The 25,365-nt window shown below is 46.6% G+C and overlaps 1 protein-coding gene across 1 annotated transcript in view; it reads right to left on the reverse strand.

The window, feature by feature from the left end:
• The window catches only part of WNT5B (Wnt family member 5B), a 30,105-nt gene extending 7,285 nt beyond the window's left edge, over positions 1–22,820 (reverse strand). Inside the window, exons 1-3 of the mRNA XM_054988692.1 lie at positions 22,684–22,820; positions 21,444–21,691; positions 11,617–11,909 (exon numbers count right to left, since the gene is read on the reverse strand). Coding sequence (XP_054844667.1) covers positions 11,617–11,909; positions 21,444–21,691; positions 22,684–22,814 — 672 coding nt within the window. The 5' untranslated portion in view covers positions 22,815–22,820. The remainder of the gene's footprint in view (positions 1–11,616; positions 11,910–21,443; positions 21,692–22,683) is intronic.
• Between the last annotated feature and the right edge of the window lie 2,545 nt (positions 22,821–25,365).

Consider the following 25,365-nt stretch of genomic DNA (forward strand, 5'->3'; position numbering starts at 1 on the left):
ACTGCGCAGGCGCAGGCCAGCCGCGGAGAAGATTCTTTTAGCTTCTAGAAATGTGACGGGGACGTTCGGGCCCACCGCGCATGCGCGCCGGTGTTCCCGCCAATTTTGAAGTACAAGTACCCGAACGTCCCCGGCATTCCCTCAGTTCACCTGAGCCGCCTGAGAAACAATGGAGAAACCAAGCACTCACAGCGGGGCAGGTGGGAGGGAATGTGTGTCTGCACAGAAGAGACTCGACGATCAACAGTTACAGGTGAGAAACCCTGTTTATCGTCGTCGTCCTTCTGTGCAGCCCCACATTGGGAGAATAGCTAGCATCTCACCAATGGGGGCGGGCGTGAGTGTCTATGTGAACAGAGAGTGCAGAACAGCCGTGCCAACAGCGGATTCACGGCGTGCATTCACGTCTATGGAATAATGTTTAATGAAAGTGTCAGCGGTAGACCACGTTGCAGCTTGGCAGACGTCTTGGAGTGGCACTCCTCGGAGGAAGGCAGCAGAGGCAGCTTGTGCTCGAGTAGAATGAGCAGTAATCGACAACGGGCACCGAACTCCAGCTTGCTGATAACAAAGTTTAATTGCAGACACAATCCAGCGAGAAATGGACTGGGCAGAAGCTGGCGAGCCCTTGCGAGGGCCAGAGTAACATAGAAACAAGGCAGGAGACTTCCTGAAACACTTGGTGCGATGTAAATAAAACAATAAAGCACGTTTCACATCCAATGTGTGTAGAGTACGTTCCTCTGGGGAAGAGGGTGTAGGAAAAAAGGAAGGAAGGACCACCTTTTGACGCAGGTGAAATTTTGAAACCACCTTGGGCAGGAACTGCATACTAGTGTGGAGCATGACCGTACCGGGGAAAAATTGCAGGAAGGGGGGGGTCACACCTCAGAGCAGACAACTCCCCAACCCGCCTGGAAGAAGTGACTGCAACCAAAAAGGCCACCTTCTGTGTGAGCAGAGGCAAGGGACAGGTAGACAGGGGCTCAAAAGGGGAGAGCATCAGACGGGAGAGCACCAGGGTCAGGCTCCACTGAGGAATAGGATGGGCCCTAGGAGGAAAGGACTTTAGTAGGCCCTTCAGGAACTGTTTGGACAGCCAATGTGCAAACACAGCCCTCCCATCAATCTGCTCATGGAAGGCAGAGATAGCAGCCATGTGCACCTTAACACTGGAGAACGCCAGGCCCTGGGAGCACAGGTCCAGGAGGTACTCCAGAATGACAGGCAGCGGGCAAGTGAAAGGGGAAACCCCTTTGGGGGCTAACCACCTAGAGAAACGTGACCACTTCCTCTGGTAGGACAACCTGGTAGACGGCTTCCTGGCATTCAGAATCACATTAAGCACCCTAGTAGAGAGGCCTAGTCTGGGGCGCCGAGGAGCCAGGCAGTCAGATTTAGCACTGCCACATCGTGATGCCACACTCCGTCCCTGAGTAGCAGGTCTGGGGCGTGTGGCAGCGGGAGACACCGCCCCTGTGACAGGGAAAGTAAAAGGGGGAACCAATCCTGGCGAGGCCACCGAGGGGCAATCAGGATACAATGGGTTCGGAAGGCCCTGATCCTGGAGAGGACCTTGTGAAGGAGCGGGAAGGGCGGGAAGGCATAAAAGAGCCCGGGAGACCAGGGTATCTGGAAGGCATCCCCCAGTGAACGATGGCCAATCCCGGCCCGGGAGCAAAACAGCGGGGCTTGTCTGTTGTGGGCTGTGGCAAAGAGGTCGACCAAAGGCGTGCCCCATGTGCGGAAAACCTTGTGGAGATAAACCGTGTTGAGGGACCACTCGTGCTGGGGCAAAAACACCCTGCTCAGCGTGTCTGCTGCTGTGTTGTTCTCCCCCGCAATATGAATGGCCCTGGGCAGGACGTTGTTGGCAATGGCCCAAGTCCAGAGTGTAGTCGCCTCCTTGCAGAGCTTGAGCGAGACCGTTCCTCCCTGCTTGTTGAGATAGTAACAGGCCGTGGTATTGTCCGATAGGACCTGCACCCGCTTGTTCCGAATGACATCTGCAAAAGAAGCAAGGGAGTAACGGATCGCTCTAAGCTCTAACAGGTTAATGTGCATGCTCATTTCAAGGGAGGACCAAACACCTTGAGCAGACAGGTGTCCACAACGCCCTCCCCAGCCTAGATTGGAAGCGTCCGTAAAGACGGTGACCTCCGGCAGGAAGGGACCAAAAGGACAACCCTTGGACAAATTCTCAGGGTCAGTCCACCACACCAATGTCCGCTGTATCACCCTCGGGACGGAAAACCCACGGTGTTGACTCATAGTGAGGGGGTTGAAAACCCGAACAAACCAATTTTGTAGAGGCCTCATGCGCAGGCGTGCAAAACACACCACCCCTGTGGAGGAGGCCATAAGGCCTAACAACGTTTGAATCAGGAGGGCAGTTTGGAACCGGTTATGCACGAAGTGGCGGGCCAGGGAGGACAGCCTGCTCAAGCGGTCCGGGGGTAGATAAGCCCGGCCCAGCAGAGAGTCAAAGTGGACCCCAATGAATCTAATGCTCGTACCAGGGGACAGGACCGACTTCCCCAAATTGACCACTAGCCCCAGACCGTCTAGGACGGACAAGGTGAGGGCGATAGAGGCCCGGAGGGAGTCAGAGGAGGGACCCACCAGGAGCCAATCATCCAAATAGGGATAAACAAAACAGCCACTAGACCGTAGATGTGCCACCACGGTGGCCATACATTTAGTGAACACCCTGGGCGCCGAGGCCAGGCCAAAGGGCAAGGCCGTGTACTCATAGACAGCGCCTCCACAGGTAAAACGGAGATATTTCCTGTGGCCCTCAAAGATGGAAATGTGGAAGTAGGCGTCTTTGAGATCCAAAATGGCCATCCAGACGCCTGACTCTAAGAGTTCCAACACCCGCGACAGGGTAAGCATCCTAAACTTCTCCACCTTCAAGTAGGTATTAAGGGCCCGAAGGTCCAAAATGGGACGAGACCCCCCATCTTTTTTATCCACAAGAAAGTATCTTGAGTAAAACCCCCAAGGGGAAGTAGAGACATTGACCACCCGGACAGCACCTTTGGCAACCAACTCCAAAACATTATTTTGTAACACAACATTACAACAAGAAGCACAACGGGGTGGGTGCGAAAGAGGGGGTGCAGTGGTAAACGACAACTTATAACCACGGGCCACAACAGAGAGGACCCAGGTATCCGTAGTAATGAGTCGCCAACGGGGCAAGAAAGGCCGTAGCCTGTCCAAGAACAGGACATTAACAGCGTCCTTGGAGACCAACTGGGAAGCGTCCTGGTCTAGTCAGAAGACCGTGGGCTTCTGCGCTGAAGTCGAGGGCTTGGGCGAAGGAGGCTGCTGTCGTCCCTTGGACCGGCCGGAGCGTCTCGAAGAGTGGCGCTGCTGGCCAGAGTAGGAACGGTGGCCATAGGATTGACCGGAGGGGAACCGTCCTTGGCGCTGGTGGAACTGCTGGTAGGGGGACTGATAGGACCGGAACCTGCCGTACCGATATCTCGGACCCGTCTGCGGAACCGAAGGCGCAACCCCGAGCGACTTGGCCGTCTGCTGGTTCTTCTTCATAAGAGAAAGGGACTCATCCGTTTTCTCTGAGAAGAGCTGAGGACCTTCAAACGGAAAATCCTCGACCTTGGCCTTCTTCTCGGGGGGCAGGGCAGTAGATCGAAGCCAGGCGTGCCGACGCAAGAGCACTGAGGATGCCATCGCACGCGCCGCGGAGTCGGCAGCGTCCTTGCCAGCCGTCATCTGTTGCTTCGACAAACGGAAAGCCTCAGCCTGGAGAGCCTTGACCAAGTGACGGCGATCGTCGGGGAGGTCAGAGAGGTAGGACGACAGACGCTTCCACAAGAAAAGATTGTAAGAGCCCATTATTACTTGGAAATGGGCGATCCGGAACTCCAGGGAAGCCGAAGAATACAGCTTCCGACCAATTCCATCCAGCTTTCTCCCCTCCCGATCCGATGGAGCCGAAGAGGAGCCCCGTCGGAACCGAGCCTGACCCTCCTCGGCCACGATGGAAGAGGGCTTCGGATGGGCAAAGAGGTAAGGGCAATCTTCCTGTTTGAGGCGATAATATTTCTCAACCTTCTTGGCCGTAGGCGGTACAGAAGCAGGGGTCTGCCAGAGTGCCAGGGCATTGTCGACGAGATCCTCGACAGGAGGAAACGCCACCGAGGCAGGAGAGCCCGAATACAACGGCTCCAACAGCTTACTCTTGGGTTTGGAGGTCGTGGAGGCGACGTCGAGCTCCAGTGCTGCGGCCATTCGGACCATCTGCTCTGCAAACACCCTGTAATCGTCATTAGGGGACGATGAGCGGAGCTCCCCCACAGCATCATCAGGGGAAGGGTCAGAGGCCGCGTCCGACGAGTACTCAGACGGAGACGCCAAGCCCTCATCATCCTCGGAGTCGGAGAAAGCTGCTGGGGTCTGCGTCGGAACCGACGGGCGGTCAGCCGGAACCGAGGTAGAAGGCTGGGGTGCCGAAAGATGGCGACGCGGCTGAGTGGCAGGCGGAGCTGGAGGCAGAGTTGAGGGCGCCGGAACCGTGGCCAGGGGCACCGAAGGACCAGGCAGAAAGGGAGCGGACTGCTGAATCCAAGCCACAAAATCCTGCCAGGAGGCCACGTTCCCTAGGCCCGGGACAGGCTGCCAAGGAGGCAGAGCAGCAGGCAACGGAACGGACCGGTGAAACGGCGCTGGAACCGAGAAGACTGGCTGCGATGGAACGGAGACCTCCGCCGGAACCGGAGCACACGGCAGAGAGCGCTCAAACTCCTGGAACGCGTCCGAAAATCCACGGATCGACTCGCAGTCGTCGGGAATCACCGGAGGAGGTGTGTGAGGAGGCGACGGGGTATGGAGGAGACTCCGGACGTCCTCAGGAGGAGGGGCCGGTCCAGGAGAGGAACCAGCCAACGAGGCCGGGGCCGGCGACAGAGCACGGCGCTTGGTCTTTGACTTGGCCTTTGCCTTCTTCGGCGGGGGCTCCGAAGAAGCCTCGGTGGCCACAGGCTTCGAAGAAGGCTTCGAAGAAGCACGTTTCTTCGCCTTTCGACTGGACGGAGCACTCACGGAACCGGAGGCGATCGAACCGTCCGGAGCGGACGCCTCCGTCGGAGCCGAGACGAGCGGTTCCGACGAGTGATGAGGAGCCGGCGAGGGGGCGACAGAGCTGGGCTTGCTCCCGGACGACCCAGAGGCTTTGGGCGGTAGAAGGTTGGCGTCCCAAAGAAAGGCCCGGAGCCTGGCCTTGCGGTCGTTCCGCGCTTTCGGAGTGAAGGCCATGCAAAACTTACAGCGCTCCACGACGTGCCCCTCGCCCAAACAGATGAGGCAGAGGTCATGACCATCAGAGTGGGTCATTTTAGTGCCACACTGTTGGCATTTTTTAAATAAAGCGGAATGGGACATAGTGGAGGCGTTTCCCAGTCAGAAGGAAACGGCAACTCACAGCTAGAAGAAAGTCGGAAGACACAAGCGACAGCTGAAGAACCTTTTCGAACGGCGGCGAAAAAGGAACTGAGGGAATGCCGGGGACGTTCGGGTACTTGTACTTCAAAATTGGCGGGAACACCGGCGCGCATGCGCGGTGGGCCCGAACGTCCCCGTCACATTTCTAGAAGCTAAAAGAATCTTCTCCGCGGCTGGCCTGCGCCTGCGCAGTCCCAATGTGGGGCTGCACAGAAGGACGACGACGATCAATAACTGCCTAATCCTCATGACAGCCAGGGGTGGAATGGCAGAAAAGTAAAACCCTAGAAACAGCCACGCCCTTGGGAGGGAAGGAGAAAAAGGGCTCAGCCCTGGCTAGGCTGACAAATATGTAACACAAAATTTCAGACACTGAAAAAATATTACAATAAATGCACTTTTTATACTGAGGGCCAGCCAGCCTATTACCAACCCACTATTCCAGTTCAAGCACATCCAGAGACTTCCAAGTATTTCAGAACAATCCACTTAATAACCAAACCTGCTCTTTGAATCCTAAACATGCAGTATTTAAAAAGACCACCCAAAGTTCAGATGCATCCTCAAACCAAATTATTAGGTGAAGACTGCAGTGGACAGGTTGGTGTGAAATTTATTCAAGTTTCCATAAAACATCAAAACTATGTAATTTTAAGGCACTGCAAGAACATGTGTGTTAGATTAGCATTAGTTTCCCTTCCCGTGCTAGCAATTATGATATACGCTCACACTGATATAATTAAAAACTGGATGTCAATGAGCTCTCAATAAGATTTTTTGCTGGATAAGTTTCAGTTCAGTGTGCCTGATTGTATGGATCTTAGAACTGTTTACCAACAAAGCTTGGGAAGGTGAGGATCTGATTCTACATTATAACATACCATACTGAGTGGCTAATCTTGTGGCCAAACCAGATGTTACTGCAGCAGATTCATCTCTTTTAAGAATATCTAACTAATACATATTAGATACATATTAATTAGATATTTTTATTCTGCCCTCCCCGCCTGTGCAGGGAGGACAGAATAAAAATAGAAAATAAATAAATAAAATAAATAAATATAAAGCAGGCTCTAGATTTTAAGAGTAAAGTTGGCTCAAAGGCCAGGGATGCTAAATCCTTCTATCTTCTACCAGCATATCTCTTCCTCCTTGCACTATGTTCCTTTTCCTCCATCTGAGTCCCAGTTCTGGGAAGTGGGCCCAGTTGGCAGAAATGCATATAGGGGAACAGACTGTGAAGGAGGGGTAGCCTCCCCATAGGCTTCCCTTGTGCTCAGTTTTGGACCTGTCCTCTGAATAAGTGATTGGAGCAGGCCCACATTTAAAACTGGTCTGCCACCAAGTCTGAGCCCACATCTTAGAGCAGAGTGCTCTATATTTGTAGCAATGGCATCTGAAACATCAAAACTGAGGGAGAAGAGCTGATATGTTTGAAACACCAAGAGTTTCCAAGCCAAATGTCACTGTTAAATGATGTCTGAAATGCATATATTTCTAGGATCCTGGCAGGGCCTGGTGATTTCCTGGAATTACAACTGATCTCCAGGTGACCGAGATCAGCTCTCCTGGAGAAAATGGCTGCTTTGGAGCATGGACTCTATGGCATTATACTCTGTTGAGCTCTCTTCTCTCCCCAAACCCTCCCCTCCCCAGGGTCCACCCCCAATTTTCCAGGAATTTCCCAACCTGGAATTATATATTTCTTTGCTCTTATTAGAAGAAGACTGATTTTGGCCTGCAGCTTTAATCATTACATCTAATTAAGTAAGATACCAGGAGTGGTCTCTTTTCCAGACAGGTTTAAATAAAAAACAATTATTCCATTTATTTTGATGTCTTTTGTCATATTGTTAAGCTCATATATGTATAGGGGTAAAAGTTTCCAAGTACAAAGATGCTAGTAGTCTTCCAGGCATTCTTGATATCCTCCAAAGTGAAGCTATAAGTAGGGCTGACACTCAGTTAAAGAAAATTGATTAATTATATGAGTTTTAGTTGATTAATATATTGATCAAATTTGCATGGATTTTCATATGAGAAAAACAACAGCTCTAAAGCATACTTTTTTGTAGAGGATGCATATGTGTCTTCATCTTAAAAGAAGCATTCCCGTTTCTCTCGAGCACAGGACAGAATGCCTCTTCTAAGATCACCCTTTCTATCGCTACTTTTTATAAGTACTTCTAGTAAAAATTGTTTCTTTAAAAAATCTGCTACTCACACAGAATGTTGTTGAAATAATTGACTAATCATAGTCCTGATTTAAATGCTAGTAGTTTTCAAATGCTTGGAGTCAAATACAAAGGGCACAACTGTGCCATCTCCAAACAGGCATAGCTTTTGGTTTCCAGCACCGAACCCTGGCAACTTTCTTTCTGAATTGTGTTTATAGACTTCAGACTATAATAATATATGTAGCTTTACTAAATTTACTATGTAGCATTTGAAATCTTACTTGTGTAATTTTATTTCAATTGCCCAGTGTTTTTATATAGCATTTTGCTCCTTTCAAATTCTAGGATTTTTAAAAATGATGTTGTAACTTAATCTTCCCTCTGTCAGTGGTATCAGCAGTTCTGAGTTTATCCTGTTGGATCTGAGGAACTGATATTGAAAACATCTGTCCGGAACACACAAGAGAAAGCTAAAACAAAGCATTGCACCCTAACACAGCTATCTGTTTGTTGCAAACTCCAGCAGCAAACTTGATCATAGGTATGCTATTTTCAGCACAATCTTAAATTCATTACTTGTATACAAGAACAAACAAAAACAACTAGACTGATATCTAAGTAATGTTTAGATGTATAACTCTTTATTCATACCTTAAAAGGGATAGCAGTGCATTAAAAATTAAAAAGTAGTTTCCCCTGGGTCTTCCTTATTGAGATGAGACCAGCCAGGCATTAGGGGAGAGGGCTGTTGACTGAGTTATGAACCAGATAAAGATTAAGAGAATCAAGAGGAAGCTAAGATGAGTAGGCCAAAAAAGGCAGACCAACTGAAGTCAGTCTGTAAGTATTTGGTCATAGGATTATTTAAAATCTACCTTCTTTGAGCCTCTCCACCTCAAATTCCTTTCCTAACTCTTCTCTCATAAGTGGGATGTAAAGAGAATTAATGGAGAATTCGTATGTGGCTAATTAGCCAGGCCTCCTCTCTGCCTCACTTAGAATGGGATGGAGTGCCTGCTGATTGAGGCCTGCTACATGTTGAATTGGTAAACAATGTGGGAATGCTACGAAAAGCTGGAAATTCAGGAGGACAGATAAGGAAGAGGGTGGTGGGAAACAAGGGGAGAATGGAGACCAAGTGGAGGAGGAGACAGATGGAAGGAGAGGGCATACTGAGATAACAGTCAAAGGCAAACAAACAGGGGCAATAAAGTTAAAAGTCAGGGTCCTGAAACATTCTAGAGTAAAGTGGAGCAATGATGGGGTCAGGACCGTGTCTAAAACTGAAGCAAACATCATTCTGTTCCCACCCCCTGTGGCTTTTCCTCCTGAGAACCAAAGTCAGACAAAATTCCCTGTCCATCGCTCTAGCTGCAGAAACATCAAGGAAGGGGGAAGGGAGAGATCTCCTATGTAAAAGACAGGGATCCAGTATGCAAATCCTAGTCCCCTGAACAGAAGGGACTGAAGTGACAAATTCCCTAATGCATACAGGAAGACAGAACCTGAATTTCTAGTGTTGAAACTGGGATGAGTAGAATTTCAGCCACTTCCTTTAATGGTTATCTCTTGGCTGCAACTGGTGAATACAGTTTATAATGTCCTCTGATCTCTCCAAACCCTTTCCTTCCCTTTTCAACTCCTCTCCACTTATGTCTATTGGCTATCTTGGTTCATATCCAAAAACACCAAAGTAATGACATAAAATCTTAGCACTTCATAAAGACCTACTGACCATTCCAGTTTAGTGATGATGGAAATAATTACACACTAAGGAAGAAATTACAAAGGCCGAATTCTTTTATGTTCATTCTGGCAACAAAAACATTATTAAGTCTGAGAGACATTTCATACTTAACAAAATTAGCATGTACACACTTCTGCCTCATGTGAGATATAGATTTCCATCTCTTCCCAAAGTATGACTATCTTTAAAAAAATACTGTGGGGAACCAGGATAAACCGCAGTATCTCTTATATTTCTAAAGTGTTCATAAGGTTTTTAAAAAGTTAATAGATGTCTCATACATTATAGAACATGCTACATTTTTACCATAAGGTTTCTGCAGACCAATGTCCTATCCCTTTAATGGCGATTTAATGTCTACAAATGGGCAGTTGAAGTTTTACATGGCATGGAGTTAAGTAACATCGCCTGATGAATAACATTCCATTAAGCCTCTCTTAAAGGTACAGGGCACTTTTTTATAGGCCAGCTGGGAACTCTACTGCCACCATCAGGAGCAAGGAAAGAAGGGCCTTATTCCACCGTGAAACACTCTACCCAGTGCAACGTTCTATCCTCATAAAAAGGGATTGGTAGCCATACTGCAGGAGACATAGCACTGCTGCAGAAGCCTGCCATAAAAAAAACCCTGCAACATATATGCATTCCAGTGTAGGGCTGACAAATCTGGGTTGGGCAATTTCTGAAGAGTTAGGGAGCCTGGCGACAGTGAGGTTTGGGGGGGGGGCAGGTTCTTCAGCAGGGTATAATGTCACAAACTATAACCTGCAAAGCATCCATTTTCTATAGGAGAACTGATCTCTGTAGTCTGAAGATCAGTTGTATTTCCAGGAGATCTCCAGGCCCCACCCCCGGAAGTTGGCAACCCTATTCCAAGAGTTGTAAGTAGGGGAGCATGCACAGCAACCAAATAAAAGTTCAGGAAATGGTGGGGGCACTTCTGCAGTAGAGAAAGCCTTCTTTGTTGTTGTTTGCAAAGAGCTTCATAAGTAAACAGATGAGTGCTTCTGTGTTTAAATGGAACAGCGAAGAACGCATTCAACCTCTAAAACATATGGAAAAAGTAGTATCTTTTAAAATTACAATTTTTAAAAAGGCACAAGGCATGGGAAAACTGATTGAAGGAAATTATCTCATGGTTGCCTCGGTGGCGGGAGCACTGTTCATAGACATGGTCTACAGGAAGATCCCAGGTCCAGACCCCAGTATCATGCGGCACAGCCAGCTTGGGAATTACCTGTGCCTGAAGGCAGAACTATACAGCGCCTCAGCACACATGTATTTGCCAGTTCATAGCAGCTGGAGGGAGGATTAGTGTCATTTGCAGGAAGCCACACACCCCGATCTGCAGCCTTTCCCTGCTGCAGCTGGTCTTATTTCCAGATTGTGAACCCCACATTTTCACATAATGTTCAGTTTGACCCTACAGGATTGCTGCCGTGCAGGATAGGAAGCACTGGGCTAGGCAGACCAACCCTCTGTCTCAGTATAAAATTATATTTTTGCACACATTTGAGCAACCACAATTCAAGCACTTTTTATTAAAATTAACATGCTAGGTGGGAGAAGCAGGAATTCTGAGCATTTTTTAAAAAACTAAAATGCAGATAGTCTCTTGCTGTTAGTCTCAACTCAAAGCAAACATAAACCCATTTAGCAAAATGGGTACATGCAATCATCTAAACACACCTCATTCGAAAGAAGTGACACCCCCGCCCCCTCAGTTTCCTGAGCTGACTCATGTGTTAAATTTCTTAAATATGCCACCCTCCTGATCAGTTGATCAGTATTCATGTATTAATAGTCGCCTATCAGACAAAAATTCATCAGGTGACACTCTACCGTCTCCATGCCAAGAAAAACCTTTGGCATGTTGACTATCTGTGTGCCATGCACCTGCAAAAGACACAGGGATTCTTGCCACCAAAAAACAAGCACAGAGAGCAACCCCAGGAGCATAATACAGCCACAGAGGAGATTTCCAGGGATGTCCCGGCATGACAGATGGGAATAGTCCTGTGATAACAGGAAAAGATAATATGCATAATCTGGACAAATGGTGGCATGCTTCAACCCCACTGAAATTGGGGTCCTTACATTGTGTGCTCTGTTTCATCCAGTTATATCTGTTCCTAACTGGCTTCCTTCTTAAGGCAGCACAGCTGTTACTATTCAAACACCTCTCTTCCACAAGGAAAGGGACAAGGTTACCAGCCAACTTACCCTGCGGCCTGCCTCGTTGTTCTGTAGGTTCATGAGTGTGCGGGCCTGCTCCTCTGATCCCTTGGCGTAGTTCCTCTCCCTCTCTCTGGCATCCACAAACTCCTTGGCAAATCGGTAGCCATATTCCACATTGTCCCCACAGCCACCCCATAGCCAATCTCTAGGCAAGTCCTTTGGTCGGGCTGTCCGGCTGCAGCCACAGGTAGAGAGTTCCCCTTCACGGCAGGCCCGGCTGATGGCATTCACCACCCCTGCAGCACTGATGGCATAGGTGAATGCGGTCTCTCGGCTACCTGGAATGGAGAATGGGGAACTCCTCAGATGATTCCAATGCTGAAATTCTAGGCACCCTGACTGAAGCACAAGCTGCTATAACTCTATGCATACACATCTGAGCACTCTATCTATTACCAATGCATTCAGCATGAGTACATCCTACGCTGCTCACTTCTTCTGAATCCCTTGGTGCAAGTGGCCATCCACTGTGAAATAGACACCCTGGGCAGAGAGGCACCCATTGCTACACAGACTAACAATGCAGGTACTATACTATTCTTCTTCTTCTCTTTCCTCAATTTAACCCCTTCCTAAGGATAAATACTTCTAATGCTGAAGCCCTGTTATTCTACGGCACGCTTTATTGCACACGTCCTGGCAACATGCATCTTCACATAAAACCCAGTTGAGGGTGTTTTGTGCATGCATGCAGTCTGCACTCTGCAGCACACAATACCACATGCAGACATGCATCCCTGTTTGTGGTATGAAAAACATAAGTGAATAAAATAAACAGATTTGTCCAGGTAACTATTACTGTAATGCTGCAACTTCAGCAGCTGCTTTCCACTCAGCAGATGCAGAGTGCTTTCCATTTTTGCTACCACACAGAGACTCAGGCAAAAATACCTACACTCTAAATCAGGACACAGGTAAGTGTTTTATTTATACATTCTAAGTTCATTCATAGTATTGTTGCAGTTAATAAATATGGTACAGTCAAGCACAGAAGCATTTACTGTATGATTCCTACCACACAACAAGAATATGCCTCAATCCATCCCGCATGCAAACAGCACAAGAGTTACAGAGCACGATAGATTTAAAATGTTCTGGTTAAACAGAATGGTTTGTGTGAAATGGGCCACTGTGCAGGGATTAGTTGTCCAGTGAAAAACTTCTTTCCCATAAACCCCTAACAAAACGGTTCCTTTGTCAAACCACTCTTATTGTTTGGAAGTTTCTCCTAATGTTCAATTAAAATCTCGCTACGGCTACAACTCTGTGTGTGCGCTATGGGAGAAGGAGATGATTTGATCCATTATATTCTGAGATGTCTTCTCTTATTGGATCTTTGAAATAAATTCCTTATTAATATTGTATCTTTGCGGGAAGGACTTTCAGATTTGGATAAAGTAATATTTCTGCTTGCCGATGAGGATCATTTTATTTCCAACAGAGTTGCTCTGTTTGCATTAGCAGCTAGAAGGATTAGATTGGACGATATGAAACAGTATAATGGTTAAAACAGTTTTGGATATATTTTAATTTGGTCTCAACACTATGGGGTTTTGTTCTGTATTATATTGTAATTTTCCTAATTTTTTGTTAATTTCGGAATTTTAGTATGTGGAATAGTATGTGTTGTTTTACATTGTTATGCCCTATGGTCAATAATTAAAATCTACTCTCCTTAAACTGTATTTTGTTTAGATATTTATACCCCACTTTTCTCCCCAACAGGAACTGAAACCAGCTTACAGTGTCATTCTCCCCTCCTCTATTTTATCCTCCCAACAACCCTACGAGGTAGGTTAGGCTGAGAGAGACTGGCCCAAGGTCACCCAGTGAGCTTCCACAGGATTCAAACCTGGGTCACCCAGATCCTTGCCTGACATTCTAACCACACTACCACAGTGGCCCTTCAAGCCCATTAGATCCAGGCTTGCCTTCTGACTGTGGAGAACAAGTTTTTGCCTTCTGCTTCAGGTATTGGAAGAGGCCAATGAAGTGGCCCCTCACCCTTCTTTTTTCCACGTAAAACATAAGCAGTTCCTCCAGCCTTTCCAATGGGACTTCTTTCCCAGATCTCTTCCCATCTTTGTTTCCATTCTCTGCACCTACTCACACAATCCTTGTCTTATACAAAGGCAGAGGCAGGAGAATGCCCAGGTAATACTTCTGTGAACCATGTCCTCTTGACCACACATGCACATTTACTCAGTTCTTCATTCCACATATAAATAATCTTTGGCTGGGTGAGGGTGTGAACCGCCCCCACTGAAGCATGTAATAGTTCATGGCTGTGGGGAAGGTAGGCAGACAGGGCATATATATTACCATTACTCATTCCCCAACACTTTGGATGGTGTCATCTGTTTCTTTACTATGGTTAATAATGATAACAAATAGCAAGCCCCACCCTTCAAATACTGTAATTGAGATAGCCCAGACAATTGTGAGTTTCCAGCATTTGCGTTGTGTCCCACCCCTTTATACAACCAAAGGCTCTTGACAGAATATCTGTCCTCTGGGTTTTGCCATTCAGAGTTGAACCAAATCAATTCTTTCTGTTAGCAATTATGGTGCAAGCACTTGAGTGGCATCTTCTGAGGCACTTAGAGATAAATTAGGGCTTTCAACTGAAATAAATATGTGGCAAATAGATGCACAGAGATGAACAGAAAAAGTACTTTTAAAAATACCTATAAAACTTAAGCTGTTTAATACTGCTAATAACAAGAATATTTAAATGTTTTTGATATTAAATCCTCTTTAATCATTACAGGGTAGACTGGAAAATACAGTCTAGAATGGATTAAAGATCAAGGCAGAAATAAGTTGGAGCAGAAAATACATCCCTATATGAATATACTCCTATTAGCATAAGCCAACAGCCATAGCCTGTGGGGCATTTAGCTGGAGCTCTGTCTCTTCTCTGGACAGGCCTACAGTCAGCCTATATATATCCCTTGCCCAAGGTAGGAGACTGCTGAAGCTCCCCTGAGGGCTAAACTAGATGTGGCAGTAGAAGGTCCAATATAAAAATAATTAGAGGTCCAATTTAGAGAGCAAAAACAGAGCAGGTCATAACCACCACCACCTTATCTCCCTTCTAGCATCTCTAGGCACTTTTTAAAGACAGGGCTCTAATGCCAGACATGATCCTAGTTGAAATAACAGCATTTGGAGAGAGTCTTCAAGGAGGTAAACCATGAGAGGGGGAAGAGTTCAGTTTCTCACCTACACCCCCCTTTACTCTTTCGCTCACACACACTCATATACTCACACAGCTTTCTACGTGATTGTGGTAATGTAAATAGTTTAACTCTGAATCCTAGCTTCCCTTCTCCCTGCCAACTACAGGAGGGGTGAATCTGGCTCTCAGCCAGGTAGCCAGTAGACAATTATTTCACAATACCAAGAGTGTGAAGTAGTGCTCAATATTGGTCCGAGCATCCGAGTGCAAAGCTTTGTATCTGCACATAGAACTCCAAAGGAGCAGGGAATGTCATGGAAAGTTCTGTGTAATGGGGCAGCCCTGGTTTCTGCAGTTCTCTGTTCATTCATCAAGACCTTGGTATGCACACCAGAGCCATCATATCTAGGCTGCTTCTGTTACTGAGGATAGGGTTGCCTCCCTTTATCTCAAACCTAGATCAATTTTTTAAAAATACACTGATTTTACTAAAGCAAAATGCGACCATCCTCTTCCTTAGAAATTTGGAACCTTTGGGTGGAATTGGCAATGAAGAGACAGACGGTTTCTAATTCCTTTACTTCATCAGACACACCCTTATGCTCTTTTGAATTGGCTTCCCCAGGGCCCTCATATTGATTCCACACTTTGGATTCAAACAAAGGATGGGCTGGGCTGCATATAAGCTAGGGAGTGTGTGGATCTGTTTGGTTTTTAGCATTACGCAGCTCTGGCTGAAAAAAGCCCTCCTGTAGTGGCTGACTCATGCTTTTCATTCATGTTGCAGTTTTATTGTGGCTCTTACCAGACAAGCTGATCCTCAGCAGTCTGGAGGAGCAAAGAAAGCAAGTATGTCCTACAAAAGGTCCTATAAAGAGAAAAGTTGTTCAGGTATTTGAGAGAATTCCTATTATGGCTGCTAGCCATGATAGCTAAATGAAACCTCCAGGTTCAGAGGCACTGTACCTAAGTACTGAAATACTAGGTTCCGAGAATGCCCTGATCTCCCTACTTGTCAGCTTTCTACAAGGCTGATATTGAAAACAGAATGCTGACACATCAGGACTCCTCCTATGCTTTTATGTTCTTAGAATATTTAAGCCTGAACAAGCAAGTAGAACATATGTAACTAAGATGTTGCTCTTAAAGAATGGTCATGATAGAAATTACCTGGACTTTATTTCCTTCAGCACTTCCAAAGAAGAGCTGCACTCTGGCACACCCCTCCAAAAAGATGGGATATATGCACAAGGTTTTGTGTCACCTGTGCCAGCCCTTCATAGAGTCTCTCTACACAAGACACCTGGGCACGTATTCGTCAAGTGTCAGGAGACACAATTATTAGCTGGGAAGTGTAGTTTTGAAAGACAGAGCCAGCAGAGATCACTCCAAAGGGGATGGATTGACTCACAGCCCTCTGGCATTTCCCCTTCTGGAGCTTTTCCCCTGCCACCGTCGCTGCTTAAAACTTTGAATTAACCAAACCTCAGCAGGGCAAAGGCTCCGGAAAAGGGTTGTGAGAGAATCTGGTGATCTCCACTGGCTCTGTCATTTAAACCTATGTTTCCCACTAATGTTGCATCTCCCCACATGTGAAGAACATGTGTTAAAAGTATTGTGTAAAGAGACTCTCAGACATACATACACCTCCATCATTCCCCCTGCCCCAACCCCCCAGTCTGTTATGTGGATTTCCAGTACTGGCAGTGCATGTATACCATGTAGCTTACACAAATGGCATGCACTTTTTCAGCCAATCACTCGTAGAGGAAAAAGATGTATTTAATCAATTTGTCCCCTATCTGGTATGAAATCCTCTGCCTTAGTTCAAATCAAACTGAATAAACAGAGGAAAGATCATTTCTCTACAGAGCAGCACCAAATTGTGGCATATTAATCATGTTACCTTATTTCAACTTAAATCTCACTCCTAACCACGTTTACTAAGAAACAAAGTTCCCTTAATTTCAATAAAATTTACCCATTGGTGCACTCCTTTTTATACATGGGGCAGATATGTTCCCTGAGGGGGAATCACAGACTACTTTTTGGAAAGATTTACAAAACTGGGGAGTCTCTAGATGTTCTCCTCTGACACCCACTGGAACAGAATGGACTCTGCTGAGTTAGGCTGCAGACAAAGGGCAATCAGGAAACTAGAATGGAACCTCTTTGCCTGGTCTGCTGCCCTCATTAAGAGAGCAAGCCTAAGCAAGTCTGCTCTGAAGTTCCATTTTAGTCAATAGGGCTTACTCCCAGGAAAGTGTTTTAAGAGTTACAGCCTAAGTCTCTGAGCAATCTGATTCTGTGACTCTTTCATCCAGCACCTTGTAAATACATATAAGATTCCAACACTTTAAAACGGATCTAGTATCTGTCTGTTTTTATTACTTTTGATGCACTTTCTTTGATCCTGACCGGTTTATGCTTAGAGCAGACACCCCTTCCAGCTCACCCCAATTGCCCTGCTGGATTTAGTTCCAAGCAAATGTGTTCAATGATCACAGTCTTAATCATTTCTCCAATAAGTTTAAGGATGTTTTCACAAGTGCCACTAAGAACTTTTTTTAATCTGCAGCGGGTCACATCAGAAGGTTGTTATGGCAGGACGGAAAACAGAAAAGGGAAATTTTTAAATTTAATGTACATTCCTAAATGCGTTTGCTCTGAAATATTCTTTATCCTGTGTTTCTTCCCAATCGGGACCCCTCTGACAAAGCAACTTACAAAAAAACCCATTTTAAACAATTTAAATAAACAAAATACAAAGTAAACAAACAAGCTGAAAAAAAACCTCAAAACGCCCTGGTCTAGTCTGTGATCCACTGATCCATCAAGATCACAAACAAGAAATCTCTAGCTCTTGCCAAAAGGCCATGCCTAGACTTTTAAGTATATACAACAGGAGGGAAACAAAAGCTCAACCTGGACGTATTCAATGGAACTTTTTAGGTAGGTGTGCTTTGATTTGTAAACTGCAATTTAAGTAATATAACAGTAGTCTTTACCTTGTTTTCATGTAAATATTACTCTGATAAAAACTGGTCTACAATTTTAAAAACCCACAGAACTCAAAATTCAATTCAGCTTGGGCTAAATTGCTTACTTGACCTAAAAAGTATGCAGTGAGATGCTGGGGTGGGGTTTTTTTGCCTTGGAGAAACAAATGTAACTATATGCAAAGAACTGGTCAAATTCGACATTCCACTGAGACCTGAGATGGAGATTAAAGTAAAAACAAAATGCACCTGCAGTCCACAATTTCCTGGGAGTAAGCCCAGTGGAATAAAATATCGCTAACTTCTAAGTAGACCTGCTTGGAATTGCTCTGCATGAACTGTAATTGAGCTAACCGATTTCAAGCCCACTCTGAAAATACTATGAAAACAATTGATTTTGAGAATACCCTTTTATACAGAAGCTAAACTGCAAACTGAGACCTGAAAGACCATTAGATTCCAGCTAGTGATATTTTGATTATCTAAATTGGTGTATTATTGAGCTATTTTATTGATTTAATCACATTTTTTCTATGCGTAATCCACTTTCACTGTAAATCTGAGAGGAAAAGTAGCATATACATAGATAGCAAAAAGAATACGGTAATATTCCTAAAATAAAACATTGTAGTTTTATTATTTCCGTGTATTCCCTTATTCCATCCAACAAACACAAGAAAACATTTTAGGATGAGGAAGTTTATCTAGCGCTGAAGGGCCTTCAATCCCTTCTCAAAATGTCCTTTCACTCCCTCAACAGCGAAAACAATTCCTAAGGAAATGTATTGGTGCACTGGAAGGGCCTTTCCTTGCCCTTGCGGGGGTGAAAAGGAGGGGGACAAAAGGGGAGGAGCTGGGGAGGGGACTGGAGTTTTAACACCTTGTTTTTATGATCCTGATGCGTCGGGCACATCAAACCTGATCCCGGATTTCTCCATTTCTTGCCACTGTAGGGTTCCATTTCAAAAGAGTTTGGGGACAATGCATCCAGCTCACACCTCAATTCAAGTACCGCAATGACCTGTCAATGAGTCTCTTTACCGGCTCAGCAGATGGCACCCCAGGGAAGCCTCGTATTCTCATGTTGGCCAGGGCTAGACTCCCTGCTGCTGCAGAGGCGCTTCGTGCAGGAGAAGGCAAAGTGATTCTCCAGACTCCCTTCTTTCCTTGCCAAGGGAAGCGATGCAGACTGTATCATATTTTGGAGGGGCTGCAGGAGCAGAGAGGGAGGGCACTGGTGCAAAGAGGTGGCATTTAAGTCGCTACTGAGAATGCAGTGTATTTCTTGGCCACCTTGACAAATCCAGCAGCAAAGAAAATACTAAAGGAAGGGAGTTCAGAAAAGGACTGGATGCAAGCATCCCTTTATAGGTATCACTTTCACTGGCACTCTTAATCTTCAGCCACACCAACATATTCGCCTCTGTACATTCTGCTCCCCATGCCAATTTGATGCCTGCCTTCTTCCCTGAACTACCACCCCTCCCAATATTCCCCCCTTCTGTGAACTCTTAAGACTGGGAGTGGAGGTGAGGGAAGAAATTCCCAAGACTTAAGGCTGATCTCATTATTGCATGTAAACACATAGCAGAAAACTCCATCAATGTGTACGTGTGCGTGCATGTGGCCATTTCCCCACTGCAACTCCAGCTCAGCCATTTCCCACCCCAAAGGTTTCAAGCACGTGCTTGCCTCTGAAACAGATGCAGACAATGTATTAGGAAACCAGGGAATGTAGGAGCAGCCCTGCTGGATCGGACCAATTGTCCATTTAGTCCAGCATCCTGTTTCGCACGATGGCCAATCAGATGCCTTCAGAAGATCTAAAGGCAGGGTATGCAGGCCAAGGTCTCCTCCACTGTTGCCTCTTAGCATGGAGGTTCCATTTAGCCATCATGGCTAACAGCCACTGATAGATTAGCCCTCCTTGACTCCAAGCCATGTTACTGGCCATTACTACATCTGAGTTTTCCCAGTTAATTACACATTGTGTGAAAAACATCTGGAATCTAATCCATGGAGCCTTTTACACTTAATAAACAGTACTTAGTAACAACCAGAGCTTAATCCTGGAATCTGTTTTCAATGTCTGTGTTAAGCCCTGGAATAGGATGCTAATAAATATTAAAAAAATAATGAAAAGTGCCTTTAAGTATATGCAGAGTGCAATGCATCCTCCCTCACCCCTGCATCCACCCATTAAAATGAAGAGCCAGGGATTCCAGTGCAGTCTTGAGTATGGGCATGTCTCATTTTAAATGTTAACTATAGCCTTCCTCAGGTGTTATGACTGTATATACAGGAGAAAATACCACATGTGATCCTCCAGTTACGTGCAATTGCCATTTTGTCTGTAAAGAGCAACATATATATATATATTCCAGCTTTAGTACAGAGAATGAAAATATGCATTGTGCCCCTTTCAGACAAAATGGTAATTGCATGTATGGGTAGTGCATTCTCCCTGTATGTGCGGTCAAACGTAAGCCCTGAAAAGGGGTTATGGTTAGTAAACACTGAAAGATACAAAATAGGTAAGAAAGCAAACAATGCATCACTATCTTATCAATCAGCTGCTTCCCACAATGCAATTTCCTGAGCAGTTTCCACTTCTGGGTAGGAAATGGTGTCTATATTGTAAAATGTACATATGTCTATTCTCCCATGTATTCTTGCAATGGGAAGCCACCATTCATGGCTGTTCCTTGAGAGTACATGGTGTGAAATAGATATGCGCATTTTAACCATCTTCCAACCTGAGAGTGATGTAAGAAAATCATCTTGGGTGAAATAGCAAGTTAACATTTTCTTAACTTGTGTTTTGCAAACACAGTGCATTCATTATCGCCAGACCAGTTCCAAGCATGCAAGCAGAGTTGTGTATCAGGCAGAATGCAGCGGTTTAATACAGTTACAGAGAGAAAGGAGAGAGAGCAAGCGCAACACCGAATTACTAATGCAAATATTTTAGTCACATCAGACAACACAGTCCCTAATCAGAAAACTTTTCGCACTTCTAATACATGACACATTGAAAGCAGGGGCTTACAGACAGTCGTAATGACTCATAGTCTCTGTTCAGCCCATTTGTCCTTCGTATTCAACAAGGTGGTGAGCTGTAATTCCAGGTACAATTTTTATAAGTGTTTTACGGATTTCCAGATAAAGACTGAGACTAGAGAGGAAATTGTCATGTGTCAATATCTGTTAGAGATACTTTAAGTCTGGCATCACAGAATTAGGGATGGAATAACATTTGAAAGTACCTTCTAAAATTATAATCCGTCCTCTAGATGCACCTCACCCAAATCCTTGCCCCTCTTGAAACTCTTAAGGTTTACTCTCAAAACCTCCATCATACACACCACTTTTCTCTTGACTCCCCCACCACCCTGACCATCCCTGTGTTTATGTACATCAGGATGCAGCACCCACATCACCCTTGTATCTATGCTACATTCCCCCTGCTAATCATCCCCAGCCCCTCCCCATCATATTCATCACTCTTGTTCTGATGTCTTTGCTCTTTGCTCAGGGGGCCCTACTTGACCTAGGTTTTGTTTTTAACACCTCCCACCCCCCTCTGTCCATACACTACCCATCCATCCACAGCCCCCCTCCCCTTTGCTTACCTATGCTCATAACCCTGCCAAACACAGATGTGTTGTCCACTGTGCTGCAATTCCACCGCCTCTGCCGGAACTGATACTGGCACTCTTTGATGGCGTTCTTGGCACCCTCCCCAATGTACACCATGTGCTCCTGGTAGAGTTGGCACAACTTCCTCTGGCCCGGGGAGAGCCCCGGAAGCTGGCTGCACACAGGCTGGGCTCCTATGATGTACATCTCTGGTCTCTGGATCGGGTTCATAGCCAACGACCTGGAATGAGAAAAACATTGGGAAGGAGGAAACCAAAAGGAGATCCGATCTCAGGTCGTCTCTCAGTCCTTCCTGGCAGCTAACCTAAGGGGCTCCTGCTTGGTTTCTGAGGCTCTTGTCTATCTAGTCAGAACAGACCATACTGGACTAGAGAAAAGCTGCCTGTGGAAACCACAAAGAAAACATTCTGGATCAAAGAGGAAAGAAGCCTGGTGTTTCTTAATTAGGGGAGAAGACCAAAAGCAGCTAATTAGTTAGCCTCTTATAGGCAGCCGCCTCCTCCAGCTGATATATAGGGAAATACAGCTACTCTTCTGGAATTAATTAGACCAGGACAGCTACAGTTTCCTATGAATTGTCAGGAAGTGACCCCCCTCATACACATACAATTAGGGACTCATGATACTCTGTGGGGGGGAACCTGCCCTGGCTCTGGGCTCTCACCAACCTCCATGTGGGCAAAACGGAGTGCCAGGCGCTGCTCAGAAATGAAACTGTCTCTGTCCAGACAGAATCGACAGAACCGGTGGATAGTTAAGCATCCTGACGTGTGAGCCCTTGAATGTGGAAGCAGATCCCAGTGGTCCCGGCGGAGTGGACTTGCAGGCAAGGGGCTTGGGACTGAATAGGCTTATAGATCAGACAATAACCCAGACAATGATCGGGGGAGAGAAAACGGAATGAAGCAGAAGAAGAGCACAGGGGGGAAGGGTTCGATCTCTGTGAAGAAGCAAGCCATGCGCTTAGTTTCTCCCCCTCCGCAGAACTTTCAAGGGAGCCTTTCCAAAAACGGAACGTGGCCGGTTTCGGTCCAGAAGGTGGACGCCAATTCTGCCCCTCAAAGCCAGGCTCCTCCCGAGTGGGAAAGAGGGCAGAAGAGCCCGTGCGCGCCTCTTGTCTCTCCGGGCGGCCGGGCAGGGTCCCCTTTGGCCCCCGACCCAGAAGCAGGACAAAGAGAAAGGAGGGCAGGCAACGCCGCCCCGGTCACTCACCACCAGGAGCTGGCCGCGGCCGCCAGCTGCGTGCAGCCGCAGAGGAGAGCCAAGCGGAGGAGCAGCCGCGTCCCGGGCATGGTGCGCTTCCCGCGGTTCCCGCGCCTCTGCACGGCCAGGCTGGGACTCATCAGGGTGCCCTGCAAGAGAAGGAGGGGAGGGGAGGGAGCGAGTCAGGCCGGGAGCGAAAAGAGGGAGGCGGCAGGACAGGGGCAGAGGGAGCCGGCGGGGAGCGAGGGAGGAGGGCGCTGGGCTGGGCTGGGCTGGGCTGGGCAGGGGAGCCCCCCGCCTCCAGCCAAGCCTCCTGCCGCCCGCGCCGGCCTCCCCTGTCCGATGCCTTCCCCGGTGACCTGCTGGCCTTTGATGAAGGTCCGCGAGCTTCGGATTGGGTCGCCTGCAGTGACGTCACACAGAGACACACTCCGGCAGACCCAGTCCTCAAACTGCACCGCTGGGACCAGGGAAGGGTGACGGGGCGGGGGACACGCAGGTGGCACCCAGCACCTGCCTACAAGCCATCCGCTGGCAGACCCGGCGTGCGGAGTTCTTTCCTGCTAAGCCTGCATGGGGGTGATCTGCAGAGGGGTGGGAAGCACTCTGCACGTGCTCAGAGGCTCGCTGTTCTTCACTATGAAAGCAACCCGGAGCAAGAGAACAGCAAGATTCAGGACTAGTTGCACTGTAAAGACCCGCGAGATTTCCAGGGCATCAGCTTTCAAGAGTCAAAGCTCACCTGGAAATGTAGTGGGTCTTTAAGGTGCTATTGGACTCCAGTCTTGCTCTTCTGCAGACCAACATGGCTACCCCACTTGAAACATTCCAAAGCAAGTCTAATCAGGAGCAAGTCCCATCATATTCTATGGTGCTTACTCCCAGGAATGTGTGGCAAAGAGAAAGACGAAAAGGCCTTTAAAAGTGTGGCATGTATTTAGTGCATGTTGGAGAGAGGTGAGCTTTCAAGGGACACAGAATTCTTTAGCTACAAATGCTCAAAACCTACAGCTTTTGTGTTACACAGAACTGAATGTCCTCCTGTACTTTTGTGGGGCTCTCCCCAGTTTGTATTTTCCCAAGCAACTGTGGAGCTAAACAGGAAAAGACTAATGGGAGGAAGGTGTTAGTGCGATCATTGCTGTTTTTGTGCAGCAGCTGCCGTGCCTCCAGCATAGATCCTTCTGGTGACCAGCACCACATCTAATACAGCCGACGGACACAGGATTTGGGATATCAGCCTGATGATGTATACCCAACCTTTTCAAAAGCTTTCCTTTGGGTAGGATTTTGTTTCCTGCTTGTCATTGTCTCACATACCACTGGGTTAGGTGCTGGCACTGAAAACAAATGCTGGGGTCAGCCCTGACTCAACTTAAATTGCAAACAGGGCCACTAGGCTGATTGCAAGGCAGCTGGTCGCCACAGCCACATATGCAGGGTAAGCAATGAAGCCCTTTGTGATCCAGAAGTTGCACCCCTGGATGATATTGTCTGCAGGCAGCTCATGATCCGAGAGTTGTGTCCCAGCATGCTGTGACATTGCACCTCTCAGACTGTGCAGACAGTTGCTTTGTGTGGCAAAGTATCTCTTGCATTATGGAGGTAGAAAAGGGAGGAGGAACAGCTGAAAGGAGGAGAGAAGCTGGAAAACTCATCCTATTTCTTCTATGGCTAATCATCAACCCCATCCCAAAAACACACCAGGAGGGGGAGATTGGGGAGAAGGTATCATCTTTCCAAACCAGATCTCTACACAGTTTGCTCACTTCCTTTCAAAGACTTAACTCAAACCCTTAATTTGAGCCAGTGATAAATCCTAGAAGCTATTCCAATGTTCAGGCAGGCAAAATTAAGAGAGGCATGCATCTGAGCATCTGCAGAGTGCTCTCCCCTCCACTACTGAACATGCTGAGTTGGACCAGCTGAAATTAGGGAGTAAAGATCCCCAGTCCTAACACATGCCTTCCAGGAAGAACCCTCCTCTCACAGTTTACACATTAACTGGAGGGGGAAGGGGGGAATACTAGATTTCATGGTTTATTTTTGGCTTTGTTCCACATTAGGGCATCCTTTTGTCAGGGATGCTAAAGAACAATTTGCTGTATCAGTGGCTATCTGCATTTCTTCCTGGGGGGGAAATAGGCTATCTGGCCACCTTGAAAATGACCCACTTTTGCATTCAAAACTTTTGTTAAGTTATTCCACATTCAGAAATACCTCTGATTTTGTGTATTCAAGTAGACAAAAACACAGGGCGGGTCTTTTATGCCATGGATGAGCAACCATCAAGCAAAAAAGCACAGACACCCTCCCCAATTGGGAATGACTCATGGTGATTTTTAAAAGTCTACGAATTCACTGGTTTTAGTTAGCATGGGTTGTTAAGTCATTCCCGACACGTAAGACACAGCATAAGTTAAATGTTATCTTTTATCTTTAGGTAGGTGTAGTAGGACTGGCATGCAAGCTTTCAAGAGACACGGAACTCAAATCAGTGCAACAAAAGATGTCCTTTGGTTAGAGTGATGTGATGGATACAGGGTCAGAATTCATCTGGGAAGAGCTGAGTTCAAAACCTTTTCAAGCAAGAAACTTACATAGGCCAATCACTATATTCCAGCTTTAAAGGATGTTTCAGGTGGGTAGCCATATTGGTCTGCAGTCAAGAGTAAGATCCAGATGAAATAG

Source organism: Eublepharis macularius, chromosome 9, assembly GCF_028583425.1.
Source record: "Eublepharis macularius isolate TG4126 chromosome 9, MPM_Emac_v1.0, whole genome shotgun sequence".
NCBI classification, from domain to species: domain Eukaryota; kingdom Metazoa; phylum Chordata; class Lepidosauria; order Squamata; family Eublepharidae; genus Eublepharis; species Eublepharis macularius.